The sequence below is a fragment of the Panthera pardus genome, unplaced genomic scaffold (genome assembly GCF_024362965.1).
Source record: "Panthera pardus isolate Hobbes unplaced genomic scaffold, ASM2436296v1 HiC_scaffold_26, whole genome shotgun sequence".
Lineage (NCBI taxonomy): Eukaryota > Metazoa > Chordata > Mammalia > Carnivora > Felidae > Panthera > Panthera pardus.
The window spans coordinates 40,175,230-40,195,137 of NW_026526832.1; the positions used below are offsets into that span (position 1 = coordinate 40,175,230).

Here is a 19,908-nt window from a genome sequence, read left to right on the forward strand (position 1 = left end):
ACATGTGTATACGTGCGCGCACGCGTGCACTGGTTACTTTTGTTTCCCATGGATGAGTCCCGAGAGGCAGGGGGTGGGCCCTGTGAGCACCACCGAAGGCTGCTGTGGGGACACCCAGGTCAGAGGTGTCCCAGCGCCCTGTCGGGTGTGTCGTCTGCTCCTGTTTTCCCCGGGGTCTGTGACGTCGCAGAGGACGCCCCGCCATGTACTCAGGCGCTCTTCCCCTTGGAGGAGCCTCGCTTATCCGCACCACCGCGTCCTGTTTTCACAGCAGGAAGGCCACGCATGCGAGTTTTCAGTAGAAGCCGCGTGGCTCCCACTTCCCAGGGCTCGAGATCGAGTTGGCATCATCCTGCTGGGAACATGCCCCGTTCAGTTGCGGTTTCCTTGGCGGCCCCTAACGAGAACGACGTCCGCCCGCTGTGTTTGCAGGGACACCCTGGGTTAGTTGGACAGCGGCGGACCTCCCGCCCGCCCACGCGGGGCGGACCTCCCGCCCGCCCACGCCCGCCCACGCGGGGCGGACCTCCCGCCCGCCCGCCCGCCCGGGGCGCGCCTCCTGGTTTGCTCAAGAGGTGAGTGTGGGTCCTCTGCCCCTGTCGTTACGCAACCGTCCTCGGTTTAACCCCCCAGTGCTGGGCTTTCTGGGTCAGAACAAAACGGTCTTGGGAGAAGTCCGTAGTGCACAATTCTGGGGGTTTTTTTGGTCTGGAAAGTAGGGAAAACACTGATTTCATTTTTTAAACACCCGTGGAAGAAGTTTGGGATTTTTCCCAGAGGAACAGTGTGTGAACTCGTACATTTGTTTCGTTCATTTGTAGGGCAGAGGGAAGGCTTTGCCGGATCGGCTGCCTCTGCGTGTGGCCTGCGAAACAGCAGTCCGGCCACAAAGCCTGGGGAGGAGTTACCTAGGGCAGAGCCGGAAACAAAGGGTGCCGGGGCTGCGCCAGGCTCCCCTCGCCGCACCGGGTGTGGACCCTGGGCCCAGGGCCCAGGGCCGGAAGGAGCCCCTGCCTGCTTCTGTCTGGCCCGCGAGCTCAGTGTTTTACACTTTTAAGTGGTTGAGAAAAATCTGAACGAGAGTGTTTTCTGACGCCACAGTTGCAGGGTTCCGAACCCTGTGCCAGGAGCTGGGGATCTCTAGCAGACATGCCCGGGGCCCCCGTACCGTCTGTGGCTGCGTGCTGCGGTGCCCCGGGCAGGGTATCCCCGCTCTGCGTGGGGGGCTGTGGGGCCAGGTGGGGGTTCCTACAGGGCCTTCCCGGGGGTCCTGGCACAGGGCTCACTGGAGGGCCAGCAGAGGGGATGTGTAGGTCACAGTACATGAGGAGCTGGGGCAGCACGAGGCTGTCAAGCATGTGTGCGAAGGTTCTCGGCGTCCTTGCCGCAGACAGCTGGGGCCGGGAAGTCGCGGACGCTGTCTGCGGGCTATTGGCAAAGCTCAGTCCAGAATCCCCAGGGCTTGTCGAGAATGGATGACAGTTTCAGGGTGATGGATCCTTTGCTCTCGCTGGCCACCCACACAGGTCAGCACACGGGTGTCCACTTTCCCCTGGGCAGGCTGAGCCAACGCCTGCCTTCCTGAGCCTAACACGAACGCAGGGTCTCAGTCTGAGGACATGACTGGAAGACTGGAAGCGGCAGCATGGGCCGTCGGTGCCCAGAACATGGCTCTGTCCTGTGCCCCTTCCCGCAGGTTTCTGTGCACCTGAAAGGAAAAGAGAAAATCTTTCCTGCCAGCACTCCTTCCTTCCGACCTATCTGCCTGTTTTCCTGGGGGCAGCAGCTCTGGGTGCAGCTGGGGTCACCGCCCTGGCTTGTGCCTGAGGACCTGTGATGGGAAGGAGGGGCTGGCCCTGGACCCCTTCCTTCCCCCCACTGTCCCTCCTTCCGGGTCTCGTGTTGTGCTGTTTAGTGGGGTTCATGGAACATTCTGACCTGATCCTGGACAGTGTCTCCCTGCCTTGCCTGCGGTTTGCCTGTAAAGACTTAGACCCGGCAAATGAGGCTTACAACGTCATGATTATTTAAATATCTCATGGTACAAATCCAAGCCATAGGGCCTCCTTCTCTGCAAAGGAAATAATGTCACTAAATCCCAGAGAAATCTAATATTTAAGCGTCGTCGCTGCCTGTATATGTTACTAATGAAATAACCTCCTGACTCCTAAAACCAGCTTGGAAAGTATGTATGTTTGTCTTTGGAATGGGTCGATACCCTGATTCATTTTCAGAAAGTCGGTTTTCATTTAAAGTTTTCTGTATTGTGCTTTGAACTACTCAGTTTTTGTTTTGAATTGTATGTTGGAGAAAAACGTATTTTGCTTTCCTCTCTGTTATCATATACGTTATTATGTATTTTTGCCAACCAGACTTTTAAGGAATGGGCCGGAAGGTCACCCAAGAGTTGGCCTGGGTGGGCGTCCTGCCTCCGGGAGGTCCTGAGGGGTTGGGGCAGCCTTCTGGCCCTGCCCCGGCCGCCCCTCCTCGACACTGGGCTCCGCGGGACGCTGACACGTCGAGGCCCCCAAGGAAGGGGATGCAGCCTTGTGAGACCCCGGTTCTCTACCTCCCCGTAGTGGGACCCAGCCCTGCAAAAAGGAAGGTTCCTCAGTCTGGAGGCTGCCCACCCCGGGCAGGGCCCTTGCGAGTTCTTCCTGTGGCTGCCCCTCTGTCCTCCCTGCTGTCTGCCTCTCTGTCCCGCCTGCTGGGTAGAGTCCCGACTGCCCCTCTGTCCTGCCTGCTGTCTGTCCCTCTGTCCCGCCTGCTGGGTAGAGCCCCTGCCTACCCTGCACCTGTGAGCCAGGAGAGGCGGTCCTGGCTGCTTGGTGCCATATCAGGAGGCAGAGACGGCAAAGAACAGAACGTTTGACAAATTGCACCCCAGCGCCCACGTGCCTCCGCCGTCTGAACGGCCTTCTCTGGGGAATGTGCGATCCTGGATGTGTGGCCGCCGAGCTCACAGGCGGCTCCGTGGGAAACAGAGCCCTCGGGGCCACAGAGCCGCCTGGCGTTGGCTCCTTGTCAAATCACCCATTTCTCCTGTGGGCTCGTGGGAGAGGTGAGCCAGGTCATGTGAGCAAGGAGCTCGCTGTCTGCCCGTCCCCATCCCTCTGGGACTGCCCACCTGGCAGGGGTGCGGGCACGGTCCTTTCATGTTGTACCTGCAGGCTCCTGGGCCGAGAAGTGGCCTGGGGCGTCACCTGAGGACATGGTGCCCTGGGTGCCGCCTGTGACGGGTGCCAGCCCGCAGGCCGCCGTGTCACAGGTCAGCAGCAGTGTTAACACAATGTCATAGTAACAACGTGCAAGACCGTCTTTTACTGTTTTACGGAACCGTCAGTCCACGGTAGGGTGGGAGGAAAGGGCAGAGCCAGCGAGCTGGCCCCTCCCGAGGGTGGCTGAGCCCGTGAGCACGCTCCTCTGGGCGTGGCTGGCCATGGGCCACCTCATGCAGGCCGTGGAGGAGCAGAGCCCATCAGCCACGGCTCACAGGTCTCCTGTGATGGCTCCTGTCTTGAAAGCAACGTGGTTGTCAACACTGACACGGCTGAGAGCTGTGTCCCAGGCTGTCGTGGGCAAACGCGTCCAGCCACGCTGGCGTTCCGGAAGGATGTGCCTGCGTCAGCACAGCCTGCCCTGTCCTGTGTCCACGAGCCCTGTGTAGGTGGAGGCATCGTGTCCGGGACCCCTCGTGGCAGCTGGCCGCAGCCGGTCCTGCCTGTCGGGTGCGGGTGCCGGTCCTAGCTGTCCCTCGGGCAGAGATGCTGGGTCCCCACGTGGGGCCATGCCCGTGGCCGGGTGGCCAGGCCTTGGACCCAGGCTCCTTGGCTTTTCCTCTCCCGGCACCGGTGTTTCTTTGCTGACCCGCGATTTTCCCGTTTTTAACTTCAGTAACTTGGCTGAAGGAGGGAGTAGGCGCCTATCACACATGCAGACAGCGCGTGCTCACGGGCTTAGCAAATCCTTGAACGCACACTAGGGTCAGAGAGACCTCTGGAGGCGGGAAGCACGAGCCAAAATAAACAGGATGAAGTTTGTGTAACTTCTGGCTGTGAGTCATGCTTCAGAATCCTGCCGGTGGCTCCCAGTGAGGGAGAGGGGACAGACACACGGAGTCTGTCCCTGAGCCTCCTTTTGGGATGCTGTTCACTTACACTTAGGAGCCTGACACGTGAGAGGATCTGTGTGAGAAATTTTGCCTTCGTCTCGTATCAGTAAAGTCTCATTTCTCCCGGACGGTTGGCTAAGGAACTTTTGGGGGCTCGGGAATGCTGTGCCAGATCTGACCTGGGCTTTGCTTGCCTTCGGGGTGCTTAGAGCCAAGCCCGCCTCTGACCTCCGGCCTCTGCTCCTGAGCCTGGCTCTTTCTCTGCCTTTCTCCCCTCTTCCCTGCGACCTCAGGCACGTTCGTGGCTTGTGTTTTGTGTACTTTCATGCTGTGAGAAAGGAAGATTAGGATGGGAACAAACAAAAACGAATTTGTCATTGTGTGTAAACGTTCCGTGACTTCCAGCCATGACTCCTGTTTTTTCAAATCTACTCTGTAAATACTGAATTGAGTTAATTTTTTTTTTTTTAAGTCAGCTGCAGAAGCAGTGCCAACTGCTTGCCCTCCTGTCCCCTGGTGTCCCCTCCTGTCCCCTGGCGTCCCCTCCTGTTCGGGACATGCAGTTGCCCTCGGCAGTTCTGTCTCCAGGCTAATGCCGTTCAGCCCTCTCTCCACACCATGCCCAAGGTGTTCTCAGACGTTCTCAGACGTCCATGTGATCCTGCCTCCAAACCTCCCTAGTCTCCACTCCAAACCTCCCTAGTCTCCACTTCAGGAGAAGCCAGAGCTCCACTCCTGGCCTCCTGGAGCCCGGCCCGAGGCACCACGGCGTCACGTTGGGAGCACAGTCCGTGCCCAGGTCTCTCTCTCAGCAGGTCACAGGCTAGGCCATGACGCCAGGCAGCTGTGGTGGAAGTGACCAGCCCTTGGCAGGTGCGCAGGGACATCAGCTGTTAGCCCACGTCCCAGCAGAACCGCCTGTGGGAGTCTGGTTCACAAACACCTTTGCAAGAATCCGGGACGATCCTTGCAACGGCGCGCTTACCGCGTGCATGCGTGGGGCCAGCTCGGACGTCCCCCTGAATCTGCCCTCTCGGTCAGCAAACCACGGAGTGTGCCCGACCCCCCTCCCAAGACCAAGCCCTCCCAGGGTGAGCCCGACTCCCCAGCCTTGCTGGAGCTCTGACCCGCTGCTCCACGTGTGCGGCCCCTGTCCCGTAGACCCGTGCACCGTGTATGGTGCAAGCGTCCTAGCTCGCGGCCTCTCAGGCCTGCCTCCCTCGGCAGGGTGATTGTCAGTGTGGCCTCAACGCCCCAGTGTTGGCATCACCAGGGGAATTTATAGGCGGTCAGTTCTGATGGGCAAACGCTAGCCAAGGGCCAGCTCGCTCCCGGTCAGAGAGCAGGGTGCACTCGCTAATGACCTGGGGACCCTAATGAAGCATATTGGGAAACATGGTGGCCTGGAGAGGAGATTCTGGCCAAGTGGGGCCCGGGCAGTATGGGACACTCTGGGCCGTGCCTCCTAACTTGGTGTCAGGAAGGACCGGCTGTGATTCGGACAGCAGCCGTCCATGCATCCCACAAGCACTGTGGGAACCCCAGAGAGCTGGTCACCGGAGCAGACAACAATAATACAGGGACAGTCAGTGGAGGGGTGCCTGTGGGCGTGACCCCGTAGGCCTGATGGGGCGGGCGTCAGGCTCCTGACCCTGACAGCCAGGCACGTCCCGGGCACGCTGAGCTGTCATCATGAGGGACGGCCTTGGGGACTAGAGTGTGCGGCTCGTGGAGGCCAACGGGGACTGGAGGCTGGAGCGGGCTGGGGGAGGGTGGTGTCCTCCAGGAGGACGGCCCAGAGGACGCTTGTGCTCTCAGAAGGGCACAGTGGATCCTCATCTGCAGCCCTGATTGGCCCCGAGCTGTGTGGTGCCTGCGTGGTGGGCATTTCAAAGCTGTTTCAGCACATTTGTCGTTCAGGACCTCGTTAGTAAAGGTGCCTTTCCGAGCTGCCCTTTGTAGTTACGCAGCGCGAACATCCCTGGGCAGGTGGTCTTTGCTTTGCCGGCACAAAGCCCGGGGCAAGTTCTCAACTCTGTGTGCGCGTCTGCACGCTCAGAACGCCTGTCCTCACGGTGCTGCAGGAACCACTAACGGGGCGTGCGCTCCTGTGGGTGCTGTCTGGTCCCGGAGGCTAGGTCCGCTTTCCTGAGCTAGTGGGATGCCCACGCAGGAGAGGGCGCGCTGTGTGCCCGGGGTTCTGCAGCAGGGATGGGGGCAGGCACGTGGGCCGGAGGCGTCAGGAAGGACAGACGACGGCCTGGTGGTGCATCGGAGGCAGGAAGTGAAGGAGATGTGGCGGTCAGCTTCTGGCTCACCTGTCCAGGGGGTGGAGTGTCAGTCAGACTGCAGGAATTGGAGAGGAACCGCGATTTGTGGGGGAAGAAAACGTGCTTTTCTTGAGGACAAGTGAAGTCCACGGTGCCTTGGGGAGTGCGTGGGAGACCCACAATTCCGTGTGCCCGCAGGCAGAGACGTTCGCACCAAGGCGGGGCCGTAAGTAAGTGTCTTATCACCAGGTCATTTACAGACGTTCTTTTTTAAAGCAGTCTTGGGAAGACAGAGCAGGCTGTGAGGTGCTCTGATATCTTTAAAGTAAGATGTTAGATTTCTGGGGCGCCTGGGTGGCCCAGTCCGTTAAGCTCCTGACTCTTGATCTCGGCCTAGGTCATGATCTTGTGGTTCATGGGATGGAACCCTGCATCTGGCTGTATGCCGACACACGGAGCCTGCTCTCTCTCTCCCGCTCTCGCTCCCTCTCTCTGTATGTCTTCCCGTTCTCTAAATAAATAAACTTAAAAGAAAAGAAAAGCAGTGCTAGATTCCGAAAACAATAGCTGTGTCGGGTTGGTCGGGGTCACGGTCCACTCAATCCAGATGCCGGCCCCTCCCCTCCCTGGGGACGCAGGAGGCGGCAGTGGGTGGGTCCCACGGCTCCTTGCAGCAGCGGGGCCGGCTTCCCGGGGCCACACTGCCCATCTCAGGGAGAGAGTCCAGCACTTAGAGTTCTGAGTAGAATTGGGGGTGCAGCTAGACTCACGATGGCTCGACACAGTTTTCCGACTCATGATCGTGCCAAAGCTGTACGCACTCAGGATTAACTGTACTTGGGATTTGGATTTTGGCCTTTCCCCAGGCTGGCGGTACTGGGTGGGATCCCCTCTGATGCGGGACAGGGGTCCGCAGCGGATAACCCTGCCCCCACACAGCCACCTGTGTATCACTTGCAGGACGGTGCTCAGTAGATCACAGGAGCTGTTCAGCACTCTGTTCTGTGCTGTGTGTGAGGTGGTTTTGCTCAACTGTAGGTTCACGGAGCATCTGAGCGGGTTGGGGTGGGCTGGGTGTAGGCTCTGGGGTAGGCTCTGTGTGCCGTGCCCTCTAGGTGCTCAGTTTCTGATTTCTGTTTTTTTCTGCTGGGCTTTGCTTCATCAGTAGTTTGCAGTAATGGAAACATTAAAACAAATCACCTAGCCCTTGGCACTTGTGAGCTTAGACTTGGTTAGCCTTTTTCCTATAAAGTGTAAATGGACTTCTGGTTTTGAGGGTCTGGCTTACAAAATTGCACTGATTTCCAGGGCTGTTCCAGGCCCTTCTGCCACCGAGGGGGCTTCTGCGGCCCTGCACTTCCCCGAGGAGGCCGGAGGGGGCAGCACTTTGCATTACTTTTGAGGAGCTCCTGAACGCGGGTGCCGTGGGGCGGGGGCATCCTGTGAACCCCTCCACCTTCTCAGAGGGGGGCGGGAGCGTTGGCGGCACAGATCGGAACCCTGAGCGGATTCGGAGTTCACCTCTAGCCCTGCTGCTTGCGACTGAGCGACTTGGGGCACCTTGCCAGACCTTCCTGCCTCTGAATCTTTGTTTGCCAAATGCAGGGATTTCTTCTAACCTGTCGCGAATTCTCCTCCTTCCTAAAACCACTCACCATTCCCAGGCCCTAACTTGTCCGTGGCAGACACGGTGGACGTGGACCGTGGTGCTGTCCAAGATCTTGCCCCGAACTCCTAGTTTCTAGGAGCCCGTGAGAGGCTCCCTTGCATCACCCTGAGACTCTCTACCGTGGGGACTGCTTAATTCAGAGACTGGCGCCTAATGAGTACTTAGTGCGTTCAGCGGATGAGTCTGGGAAATCTGTCAGAACCATGAGTGATGGTCTCCGTGGACGTCTACAAAGGGCTTTATGGTCTCGGGAGCACTTTCCACAGACATGGTCTCCTGCCGTCCTGTGATCGTGTGCCGAGTGGTGTTTAATTTTTAAGGTTTAGGACTTTTGCTTCCTGTTAGGATTATTTGTGGAAGTACTTAACAATGATTGTAAAAATAGAAATTCTACTTGTAAAATAACTGAGCTATAGCTAAGTGTGCAGTGTAGGGCAGGAGTGACCTTCCATGGTCCTATTCTGTGGGGTTAGACATTTTGTCTCCTTGGGCATGTGTAGACATTATTTCAAGTTAAAAAATGGGGGGGCATTTAGTATACACTTGGCTCTAACTACTTTTTAATTGGCTTACATTTAACATAAGTTTTATGTCAGCAACCACAAATGGGTTAAAGGATCAGACGTGGAGGACGAGCAGAGGGGACGAGCAGAGACCCACTGTGCATGTGTGCGTGCACACGTGTGTGCATGTGGATACACACATGTGCACATGCGTGTATGTGCGCGTGCACATGCACGGGGTGCATGTATATGTGTGCATGTGTACATGTGTGCATGTGTGTACGTATGCGTGTGTGTGCACATGTGTGTGCACAGACGCGTGCATGTACAGATGCCGCTTGTGTGTCCGCACACACTCACAAACGTGCACACACTCACACATGCACACACAGCTGCCTCCCCAACATTACCAAAGAGCAGTGTTCTCAAACTTCACCGTGCGTCTCCTGGGGGGATTATAAAAACTCAGAATTACCAGGCTCCACCCCAGACTTTCTGATTCTGTAGATTTGGGGTGGGGCCCAGAATTTGCTGTTCCGGCAAGTTCCCAGGAGATGCTGCTGATCAGGGGACCCCCCCCCCCCCCGAGAACATTGCTTAAGAGAATCCTCACCGTTCCTAATTAATAAGTCCCTCCTGAGACTTCCTACAGAGCGGGAATCGATTCAGGTGAAACACAGCCTCTGATTTGCAGTTATGACTTTGGATTTGGGGTTTGTATTTGCAGCCCATGGCATCTTGGTTCCCTGCACCTGTCTCTCCGGGCTGGGGCTGCACGGCCTCTGACCGTCGCTCCTCCTGCCGTGCCGCTCGGAGGCTGACCGAGAGTCTCTGTGCGTCATGTGCGAGGGTACAGACACGGTCCTCTCTCCGTCACACTGTGCACTTTCTGGTGTCCTGCCCGCAAGCTCGCCCCATTTTCTGCCGTATTCAGGATGTCATTAAGTCTGTGCAAGGACTTCCCATTTTAGCAGTTACGACTTCCAGTTCCAGAATCTCAGTTTAGTTCCTTTTATTGTTTTTACGCCTCTGCTCCTGTTGGGGGGGCCTCTCTGTGCCCTCTCCCTGGCTGCACAGGCATGTGGTTTTTCTCCAGCTGTCTGCTGGGAGCACGGGTGGCTGGCCTGACTGCCGGAAAATAGGCTGTGCAATAAGATGTGGTCACATGTGTAAGCTTAAATGTTCTAGCAGTTTCCTTAAAAATTACAGAGAAACGGGCACCTGGGGGGCTCAGTCGGTTGAGCGTCCGACTTTGGCTCAGGCCATGGCCTCACAGTCCGTGAGTTCAAGCCCCGCGTCGGGCTCTGTGCTGACAACTCGGAGCCTGGAGCCTGCTTCAGATTCTGTGTCTCCCTCTCTGCCCCTCCCCTGCTCATGCTCTGTCTCTCAAAAATAAAGAAATGTTGAAAAAAATTAAAAAAAAAAATTAGAAACCGGGTAATTTTACTGAGTTTATTAACTATAACAAACATGTTCATGTTTCAACACGTAATCAGTGTGCACTGATCTCCACTTCCCCCGGAGTCCTCTAGATCTGGTTCGGGTCTTCCCCGGACCTAGGCCTCTGTTAGGACTGGCCATGCTCGGGCACTCAGAGCCGGGTGCGCGGCGGCCGCTGTGTGGGGGCCCCTCTGTCCGCCCATCCGGCCAAGGCTCCTGGTACCGGCCTCACACCTGCCGGCGGGTGTCATGTGGGGCTCCCTCCCCCCGACCTGAGCGGGCGGGCGTCACCGTGTCGTGAGGGTGTCCAGTCCTGGGTCCCTGAGCGGTTTGCCCCCAGTTCCTGGGCATTTTCGTGACTGTCCGCCCTGCTCTGCCGTCGTAGGGGAGCCCGCCTCAAAAGCTGCATGGCTCTGGCCCCTGTCCTTCTGCCAACCTGAGGGCCGGCTTCGTGGTCTGCGGCCGTCCCCACCAGTTTGCCGGAGTGTTTGCCCACAGCAGTCCCCATTCCGGGGGGAACCTGTTCTCCGTGTTGGTCCAGGGTCATCTGTCCGAACCCTGTGAAACCCTGCCTTTGCTCTGTGTGAGGAGGGATCTTCCAGATCACCTGTGTTTACACTGAACAGTAACCAGCCAGGTGTCCTCATTAACCGCGGCCCCACATTTCACCGGGATGTGGAGGGGAGTCAGGGAAGTCGGCCCCAGAGACGCCTCCCGGCCCCCGTTCCCTCCCTGCCCTCCCCGCAGGGCCTGGCCTCAGTGTCCTTGTGCCGGAACCACGTGCAGTGTTCTGAATGTGGATGTAGATGAATTCTTGCCGTATTTCAAAGCAACAGGTCAGCTCGGGCCAGCCGCGTTCCCCGGAGAGCACACGGGGTGGTGGTCAGGCTGGCGGTCAGGGCCGTGGCGACCGGCACCCGGGGCCGTCGACCCTTCTCGAGAACCCGCCCAGAGCGAGGAAGCAGGTGCCCCACTGTTCACTCCTAAGTGCTCAGATTTCATTTTAGCCACTTACATGCTTCCTGAGAAGTTTTTTATCGCAGCATAAACCAGAACCCATTCCGTAAGTCATTACAACTATTAAATTGGCCCCAAATATCCGATTCCTGAAAAGTCCGTGAACGTGAGAACTCCGTACACGTCAGGAGAGGAGCATCGTTCCGGAGTTGGACCACATGCTGCCCAGGAGCCCCGTGTCTGTTTCCTGGGGCGGCCTGCACAGACGGAGCTCAGACGGGAATCCACACGCTTCCAGCTGGAGGTGCCTTTCCACGACCAAGGGTCACGCTCCTTCCAGGGCGGTCCGCTCTGTGTCCCAGCTGCCGGCTCGCGGTGGACCTGGGTGATGGTTGACATGTGGCGGGATGATGGCCGTCTTCACACGGCTCTGTCCCCGTTGTCCAGATTTCCCTCTTTGAGGACGTGAGTCATACTGGAGTGGGGCCACCCTCGTCGCCTCTGTAAAGACCCTGTTTCCCAATAAGGTCGGTTCCGCGGCCCTGGAGTCAGACCTCAAGGTGCTAATGGCAGGGCCCCAGCTCATCCCGTGATAATCCAGCAGCACCGAGTCACAAGGGGTTGGGCCTGTGCCCAAGGAATCTTGATTTTTCTGACTCTTCGAGGAGGAAAGTCGTGTTGCATTTGCTTCTCAGTGCCTTTCATTCACGTTAAATTTATAGGTTTTAATTGGGGCTGGGAGCGGGTAAAAATGGACCCGGCCGCTTGCCTTTTGCCCCCGAGCTCATGGCCCCGGGCCGAGCGCCTCCCCAGGTCCACGGAGCACACACGCCACCAGCTGCCCGGCGCCTCCCCCACTGGGCCACCGGCAACAGACAGCTCCAGCCCTGGGTGCCACGGTCCTGCCCTCTGGTCTCACCTGGGCTGCCCAGGTCATCCCTCTGTCCCTGAAAAGTCAGTAACTGCTCTCCCAACACACATCTGAGTGTTGAGAAGACGTAGGGGGAGTACTGAGTTCGGATCCACTGTCTGAGTGCTGAGAAGACGTAAGGGGAGTACTGAGTTCAGATCCACTGACTGTTGAGAAGATGTAGGGGAGTACTGAGTTCGGATCCATTGTCTGCTGAGAGGATGCAGGGGGCGTACTGAGTTCGGATCCACTATCTGAGAGCCGAGAAGACGTAGGGGGCGTACTGAGTTCGGATCCACTGTCTGACTGTTGAGAAGACGTAGGGGGCGTACTGAGTTCGGATCCACTGTCTGACTGTTGAGAAGACGTAAGGGGAGTACTGAGCTCGGATCCACTGTCTGACTGTTGAGAAGACGTAGGGGGCGTACTGAGTTCGGATCCACTGTCTGACTGTTGAGAAGACGTAGGGGGAGTACTGAGTTCGGATCCACGCGCAGGGTGGATGGATCTCCCAGCTCACGATGAGCTCCTCAGTTTCACTCTCTACTTCTCACCGAGAGAACACTGAAGGCGCTTGGCGGATAAACCACCGCACTCCAGCTCCGGAAATTGTCGGAAGGCGGTGCTGCAGCTCTGGACCCTCCCATGGCCAGCGACTCCTGTTGAGTCCGTGCAAGGCAGTCCCGCTCTGGTTTGGGAGGACCTGGTGACGTTAGGTTTTCCAGCGGGTGGCAGGAGGTGGGCGTCTGGTTAGTTAGAAAAGTGTTTGTCTCTCCAGGATCGTTGTTTAAACCAACTTGTGTCCTGGGAAAGCGCCACTCTCGTTCAGATAAATACTCACTGATTCGTTGAGCCTCAGAGAGGAGGCACTTGGCCCAAGGAAGGAGCTGGGCTGCAAGGTTTAATTCCTGAGGTGCCTCGTCGCGGTGTTGAGTCTGGGTGAGATGATGGCTCATCACTAGCGGTGACTGTGCACTTCTGTGTCTAAACACATCTCTTGTTTGTTTTCAGGGATCTGCGCTTTAACAGAATCCGGGAGATCCAGCCCGGGGCATTCAGGAGGCTGAGAAACTTGAATACGTTGTAAGTCCAAACGCTCTGTTGGGACCCCATGGGAAAAAGTGTAGAAATCATCTCAGCTTTCACCTGCGGGTGGAGCTCAACCACAGCGGTCAGCCCCGATGATCCGTGGTCGGGGGTGTGGATTGGGAGAGTGGACACGGGGCCCCAGAGGAGAACATGTGCATTGAGACGCCAGGCCTGTGGGTCCGTGCTCGGCGCCCATGCTGTCTTGTCTGACATCTGTGACCTGTGTGGGTCCCTCATAAATGGGTGTGACCCAGCCCTCGGCCACGGGCACCTTCTCTTCCTATGAATGACTCAGCCCCTGGCTGGACCAGACCCCTTCACCTGCCCTATTCACATGCCCCCCTCACAAGGTGGAGGGGAAGGTGCTTCTCCCGAACTAGCTGGGCCCAGGATGGGAGCCTGGGGGGGCGGCCAACCCCTCCCTCTGGTGGGACCATCCTGCACGTCCACACTGGCCTTCCAGTCGGCTGAGGTGGACAATGTGACAGTCAGTAGGACAGACAGATACCCTTTCCATCAGAGGGGAACTTGGTCTGTGTGCCCGGGGGGCGGGAATGGCGTGCCGTGACAGGGACGCCCATGCACTGAGGAAACTCGTGATCAGAGGGCAAAACTGAAATGCTGTTTGTCATGGACACAAGCAGTCAAGCCAGTGTAGGCGCTGAGCTCCGCAGCGGAGTCCTGCTATGACCCTTTGCGAGCGGAAGGAACGTTTCCCACAGCACAGTGCAGTGGTGGTGTTTTACTTCTTCCTGAACTTTGGTTTCATAGGCTTCTCAACAACAATCAGATCAAGAGCATACCCAGCGGATCATTTGAAGACTTGGAGAATTTAAAATATCTGTAAGTTCACCATCCGTTCTTTACCCTTCGGAAAGCTTACGTTGTCGGTATACAGACTAATCTTGAGCGAAATGTTATGCTGCTTGCGAATTATTGCAGATACACCCATCTCTTAGGCTGTATTTTCAGAAGGTAGTGAATTTTCGGGTGGGATTTTTAAAATGAGTTCTTGTCAGTATGAAGTGCTGTGTTGCATGAGGCTCGGTGAGTAAAGTCCGCGAGTGAGGTTAAAAGTCACAGCCCTGCAGAGTCCGTGGGAACAGTAACTCTGCTTGTCCGTGACTCATGGTCCCTCGCCAGCGTGAATGGCTGACAGGTGGTCTGTGAGAGAGAAGCTTGGAGGGCAGTCTCAAGCTGCCTGTCCAGCTGTGGGCAAGTGTGGGAAGCAGATGACAAATCCCACTGGAATGTCACTACTTTTGGCTAATTTTCCCCAGCTTCCTTCAAGTGATTGCACCTCTTAGTTTTCTGCAGTAAAATTGTAGTTTACTTTTCAGAGTTGACTTTCGGTAACTTATTTATTAGAATTTAAAACATTTGCCTGTTGAAGCCAGTTTTGCAGGTTAGAAAGTGGCCTCACTGTCAGGTGCAGGCCTGCTACGTTGCAGGCACTCAATTTAAGACCGGAAGGCATTAAAGACACATTCCAGTCGAATTCGTGGTTGTAGAGAAAAGTACGTGTCGTGTACGTGTTATTCTTACTTTTAAGACTTAGATGGCATTTCCAGATAGAAGCATTAAAAAAATGTTTTTTAACGTTTATTCATTTTTGAGAGACAGAGACAGAGTGCAAGGGAGGGAGGAGCAGAGAGAGAGAGGGGGACACAGAATCCGAAGCAGGCTCCAGGCTCCGAGCTGTCAGCACAGAGCCCGACGCGGGGCTTGAACCCACGGACCTCGAGATCGTGACCTGAGCTGAAGTGGAACGCTCAACTGACTGAGCCATCCAGACGTCCCTCTTTCTGTCTTTGTTTTTTTTTTCTTTTTTTCAATGTTTATTCACTTTTGAGAGACAGAGAGTGAGTGGGGGAGGGGCAGAGAGCGAGGGAGACACAGAATCCAAAGCAGGCTCCAGGCTCTGAGCTGTCAGCACAGAGCCCGACGCAGGGCTCAAACTCCCTGTCTGCCATATTATGACCTGAGCCAAAGTCAGACGTTTAACCAGCTGAGCCCCCCAGGAGCCCCAAGGTAGAACTATTTTAATGAGGGATTTGTATCACTGACTTTTTTTGGAAATTTATATCATAAGTGAACCTAAACATCTAGAAGTTATGTTGATTTTTTAAAACAAAGTCACATTATTGGTGTTGATGTGTATTTGGAAGCCTGTTTGATTTTGGATAACGTCACTGCAGCGATCACATTAACTCTGCTTACAGAACTACATATTCCTCAGTGAAGGTAAACGAAAGTGTTAGGAATAAATATTTTCCATCACAGTTGGCATAGTGTGTTGCTTTTTAGAACAGGACAGGACAGAATAGACTAGAATAATGTATGAACATTATTAAGCCTTGTCGCTCATTTTAAAAATGAGGGAAAGGCCTTCTGTTATGTATTTATTTATTTTAAGTGCTATGCAAGTTCCAGAAGGAAGGTTTTGGTTTCTGACAAAAGTAGGTTCAGTTAGCTGATGGCCAGCATCCGTAGTGTGTGTGTGCGTATGTGTTACTTTTATTTTTTATTTTCTAATATTGTGCTTTGGGATTGAATTAATTAGGAGCAAGTTCTCATTCACTCTGCAGACGTATTTAGTGTTACAGTTTGGGGGACACTTTGGTTCTCACTTACAAGGATATTTTAAAGTAACACTTCAGGAGCCCCGTCTGCTGGCTCACTCCCCATCAAGGCACCTGCTCTCCAGCCTCGCCCCCCTCTGTGGCTGGCCTGGCGGAAGGCGCCCCAGTCACTGGGGAGGGCTTGGGGCAGGGTCCCTGGTGAGGAGGGACCCCACCTGCCCATCTGATCCCCTCCTGGGCAGGAGAGTGCGCTCCCACAGGCACCGCTGAGGACACTGTGCAATTTCAGTACCGGGGAGCTGTTCTGAAGTTAACTGGTTATTTCCGCCTTTACACGTAGGCAGTGGTTTCAGACGTTGAGTATTAGTTGCCTGTGTAAGGCCTAGACCTCCCCTCACTGGTATTTCCGGATGAAGCTGGGCAAGAACTCCTGCTCCAGGCGACTCTGACTCTGTGTGGGCTCATCTGTACGCGGCCCGTTACTGGAGGCGACCAGCACCCACTTACTCCCGTGGAGCCCACGTGTCCTCACAGACGCACACTCGTCCACAGTAGTTCGGTTCAGTCCTTGCAAAGTGACCCAGCACCGGGGGCTTGTTTTCGCCTTCTTTTGAAGAAATGAGCCCAGAAACCCCCGTCCGGAAGTAGAAGGGGGAGTAGCGCCTGCCAGGACCGTAGTGGCCGCGGGTGAGGCCGTCTTCTGTCGGCTTCCCGTGTATCTGTTCACTCCCAGTGATCCTGAAGTGCTGTGGTGTCCATTTACATCGGAAGAAACTGAGGCGGAGGAAGGTTACCAGCTCGTTCACGACCACACAGCTAGTGAGTGGAGGTTGACAGAGTGGCCGCTGGCCAGGCCTCTGTGGCGGGCGCTGGGCTCTGCACGGGTGGGCGAGCTCTGCCTGGTCTCTGGGGTCGCCTCGGCACATTTGCCCAGACGGAGAAGTGGGAGCCGCTTAGCTGGATGGTTCGAGGTAGCCCTGCACCAAAAACCACGAAACCCAGTGCAGTAAGACGCACGGTCCTTTGCAGATGAAGTACACAGTGTCACAGGCGTTAGGACAAACATGTTCTTGGGGGGACGAAAGGGCGAAAGCCTAGCCCCCAGGTAACCAATGTGCAGGGAGGGCCTTACCGCGGTCCCAGGCTGGCGCCTGTGTGTGCTGACCGGTCGCTGGGCGTCCACAGCAGGCAGAGGCACCCAGGGCGCCAGCCTCTTCGTCTGATGCTGAGATCACCTCGTATTCGCCATGGCGCTTCAGGGCTCATGAGGACGGTACCGGGGGCCAGTCATGTCCTCAGAACCGGGGCCCTTTGGGGACGGTCCTCACCCCTGGCAGGTCCGTTCAGGATGTGGCGGACTCTGCGAAGGGCCATCCCGCGTCTGTGGTGGCTCCCCGCCTCTGCCGTGTGGCCCCCCACCAGCCGTAGGCTAACAAAACCGGGGTGTGTCCCGTGTCCTTACGGACTCTGAAATTCACACTTTATATACTTTTCCTGTGTCGTGAGGTGTTAATGTTCTTCTGAAATTTTCAATCAGTTAAAAATGTAAAACCCATTCTTAGCTTGCAGACCATCTCAAAACAGGCAGTGAGCCAATTCTGTGACTCTTCTGACATGCCAGCAGGGGACCCTGGTGGGGGAGGTCTGCAGGGCACATGCAGGGTGCGAACTGTCCGCTCCCCAAATCGTTTCCGGGTCTCTCAAAATGGCGCAGTTACAGCGTCTTATGATCAACGCATACTACATGTTTGTGGGGAAATGGTTTTATTCCCTTCGAGCTTTGAAGCGAGTGTGCTGGGAACGAGTCGCAAGCCATGCTCCCAGAACCAGGGACTGGTCTGAAGACAGAGCAGTGGTCAACGGCGTCCCGTGTGTGGACACTTTCCTCTGGGGACGGGCAGGGGGCCCTCCAGGAGGGTAACCACGCTGCCGTGTAAATGTGTTGTCCGTATTCTAATACAGTCGTTAATTTTAAAACCCTCTCCCTGTGTCAACGTAAGTCTTCTTTCCACCCGGAGTTACGGTGTCTCGTGTGTGTGCTAATCCTCCCCTCGTTTCTTGTTTCAGCTATTTGTACAAGAATGAGATCCAGTCAATTGACAGGCAAGCGTTTAAGGGACTTGCCTCTCTAGAACAACTGTAAGTGTCCCTCTCCTGCGCCTGACTGCCTTGGATGTCACCTGCCCTCTTGCCTCTCGTAGGGAAGATGAACTAAGTTTGCTGTCTGCACGATGCATGTCTGTACTAACGGGGCGTAGGGCGTGTGTGCATGCCGATCGGAAAAGCAGTGGTTGACTCGTTACTCCTCTGTCTGTCTGACCCCCACCCACCCCGGTCCCGGACGGCACTGGTTTCTGCCCAAGAGCAGCCCGGTGCTGAGCCCCCGTGATACAGAGATCAGTGAGAGCCAGTGGCCCCTGTCTTCATGGTGCTCCCGAGTTAAGGGACAGGCTCGCACACAAGTGAAGGGCCTTCGGGGAGAGGCACCCGGGGCGCCGCGGGGCCAGCAGGTGGTTTTTATCGCCCGCCGGTTCCTTTTGTGACTCTGCGCACGTGCAGCTTCCTTCGTTTATGACGTCATGATTTCGGAGAAAATAAACTTTTTCACGTGGTTCTAGTTAGCGTGTGTGGATGTCGTTTCCGTGGCCGCACGAGAAGTCCTCCGTTGCTGTGAAGTCAGCACGTTCATTTCTAAGTAGAATTCCCGGCAACGGGAGTCTCTTTCTGGTTTGTTTGTTTGACTTTTCAGCTGTGGAGCTGGAACAACTTGGAGGGTTCCAGAACTGCCCGCAGTTTAGTCGCACAGCCGGACGGGGCCGGTCGCTGTAACGGGGGGTCTGCCCACGGCCGCCCGCGCGTGTGCGTGTTTCCTCGGCCGGCCGGGCGCAGAGCCTGCGCGGGGACCCCCGGCAGGACTGGGGTGCGGGCACCCCGAAAACAGTGCCTCAGGGCACACACGGTGCTCGTGTGTCGAGGCCCTTTTGATTCGGGAGGGACCTGCATTCCTCAGCTCAACTGCGCGTGGCTTGTGATGTCAGGGAGGGAAGGGGTCGTACGGAAGTGTTTGTGTAATCTTCGCTTCAGAGAGAAAGGGACAAAAAGTTCAGAGCTGTGCAGAAACACACGGAAGTGTCTGGAAAACGTCCAGGTGGAGGAGAGTTTACGAAGGGACACACTTCCCCCCGGGACGGGGCAGTGAGATCATCATAGCCGACACCTAGAAAATCGTGTCTGATTTAAACGTGCTGGAAAGTTAAAGCACGTGGAGCTCACCCTGACCGGGGGGGGGGGGGGGGGGGGGGGGGGGAGGCGGGGAGGCCAGCTACTTTCCAGGGGAGGCCAGCTACTTTCCAGGAAGAAAGGGGCAAAGTCTGGGGAAAGTGAGGCTTACTGGACCAGGAGCCCTGAGCAGGGTCTCTAACCAACCAGCTGGAGACAGCGGATCCTGGGTCCGGATGCCTTCGAAACCCCCGGTTAGGGAGTTAGAGTCCCTGCCACCGGGACTTCATGCCCTGAAGGTCGGCGAGAGTGTGACAGACCCAGAGACACGTGGGACCAGGCCCCCCGCCACGGGGAGGACTCTGTGCGAGGAGACGGGGCTGTTCTGGTGGGTGTGCCCGGGCTGCGGTCTGGGGTCCCGTCCCCATGCCAGGAGCCCCTCCACACCCCTGGGATAAGCCCGGGGCCGCCGGAGTCTGCCGAGCTTCTGCCCAGGGGGTTTCTGGGAGGCCCGCATCGTGTGTGGTGAACGTGTGTGGCCAGACACAGAGAGCGTAGATGGAGTTGGGGCTCACGGCCGTCTTGGGGCCATGGGAGGGGGGTGGCCCCAGGCTGCCCGGAGCCCCGGGGAGTCTCCTGCCTCCTCCACCTCCTCCCTGGGCGCCTCCCCCAGGACTCCCCCTCCCTGCCGATGGGGGTCCCCTCCAGGAGCCTCCTGTGATGGCCGCTGACTGTGGATTTTCTCCCTGTGTCCCCTCTGTTCCCTGCTTGTGGGCTTCCCACCCTGGTGTGCGGGGCGATGGGCAGGGACCTGTCCGCGGGTGTCACGGAGGCACGGGAGGTGGATCTGGCAATGACCTGAGACTTGGTGGGGGGTGGGGGACACCGTGCACCCTCCCAGGGAGCCAAGGACAGGAACAGAGGGCAAGGGAGGACAACTGAACTCTGGTGACCCAAGTTATGGTAATTTCAGAGTTAGTGGAGGTCTCCGAGTGATCTGGGTGCATTTCTAGAGTGCTTTCTGGCGTTTGGGTTTGGGGTGAAGCCTGTAGCTGCTGGGCCCAGCGTCCCCTCCCAGAGTCAGCCTTTGTGAAGGCGGGGACCCCCCTCCTCCTCGTGTGGGTGGGGGGCTTGCGGCAGGAGCACCCTGTCCTAAGA

The 19,908-nt window shown here is 56.7% G+C and overlaps 1 protein-coding gene and 1 long non-coding RNA gene across 3 annotated transcripts in view; one reads left to right on the forward strand and one right to left on the reverse strand.

Annotated features, from left to right (window-relative positions):
- The window catches only part of PXDN (peroxidasin), a 78,677-nt gene that overhangs the window by 22,260 nt on the left and 36,509 nt on the right, over nt 1-19,908 (forward strand). Inside the window, exons 2-4 of the mRNA XM_053890888.1 lie at nt 12,872-12,943; nt 13,721-13,792; nt 17,599-17,670. Coding sequence (XP_053746863.1) covers nt 12,872-12,943; nt 13,721-13,792; nt 17,599-17,670 — 216 coding nt within the window. The remainder of the gene's footprint in view (nt 1-12,871; nt 12,944-13,720; nt 13,793-17,598; nt 17,671-19,908) is intronic.
- Nucleotides 173-5,350, reverse strand: LOC109258730 (uncharacterized). Of its 2 annotated transcripts, none has more exons than XR_002076389.2 (3): nt 5,239-5,350; nt 1,324-4,439; nt 173-352 (listed from the first exon to the last, which is right to left on the reverse strand). It is a non-coding gene; the product is annotated as an uncharacterized LOC109258730 (long non-coding RNA). The 2 variants fall into 2 exon arrangements; XR_002076390.2 differs by having other exon boundaries at nt 173-355.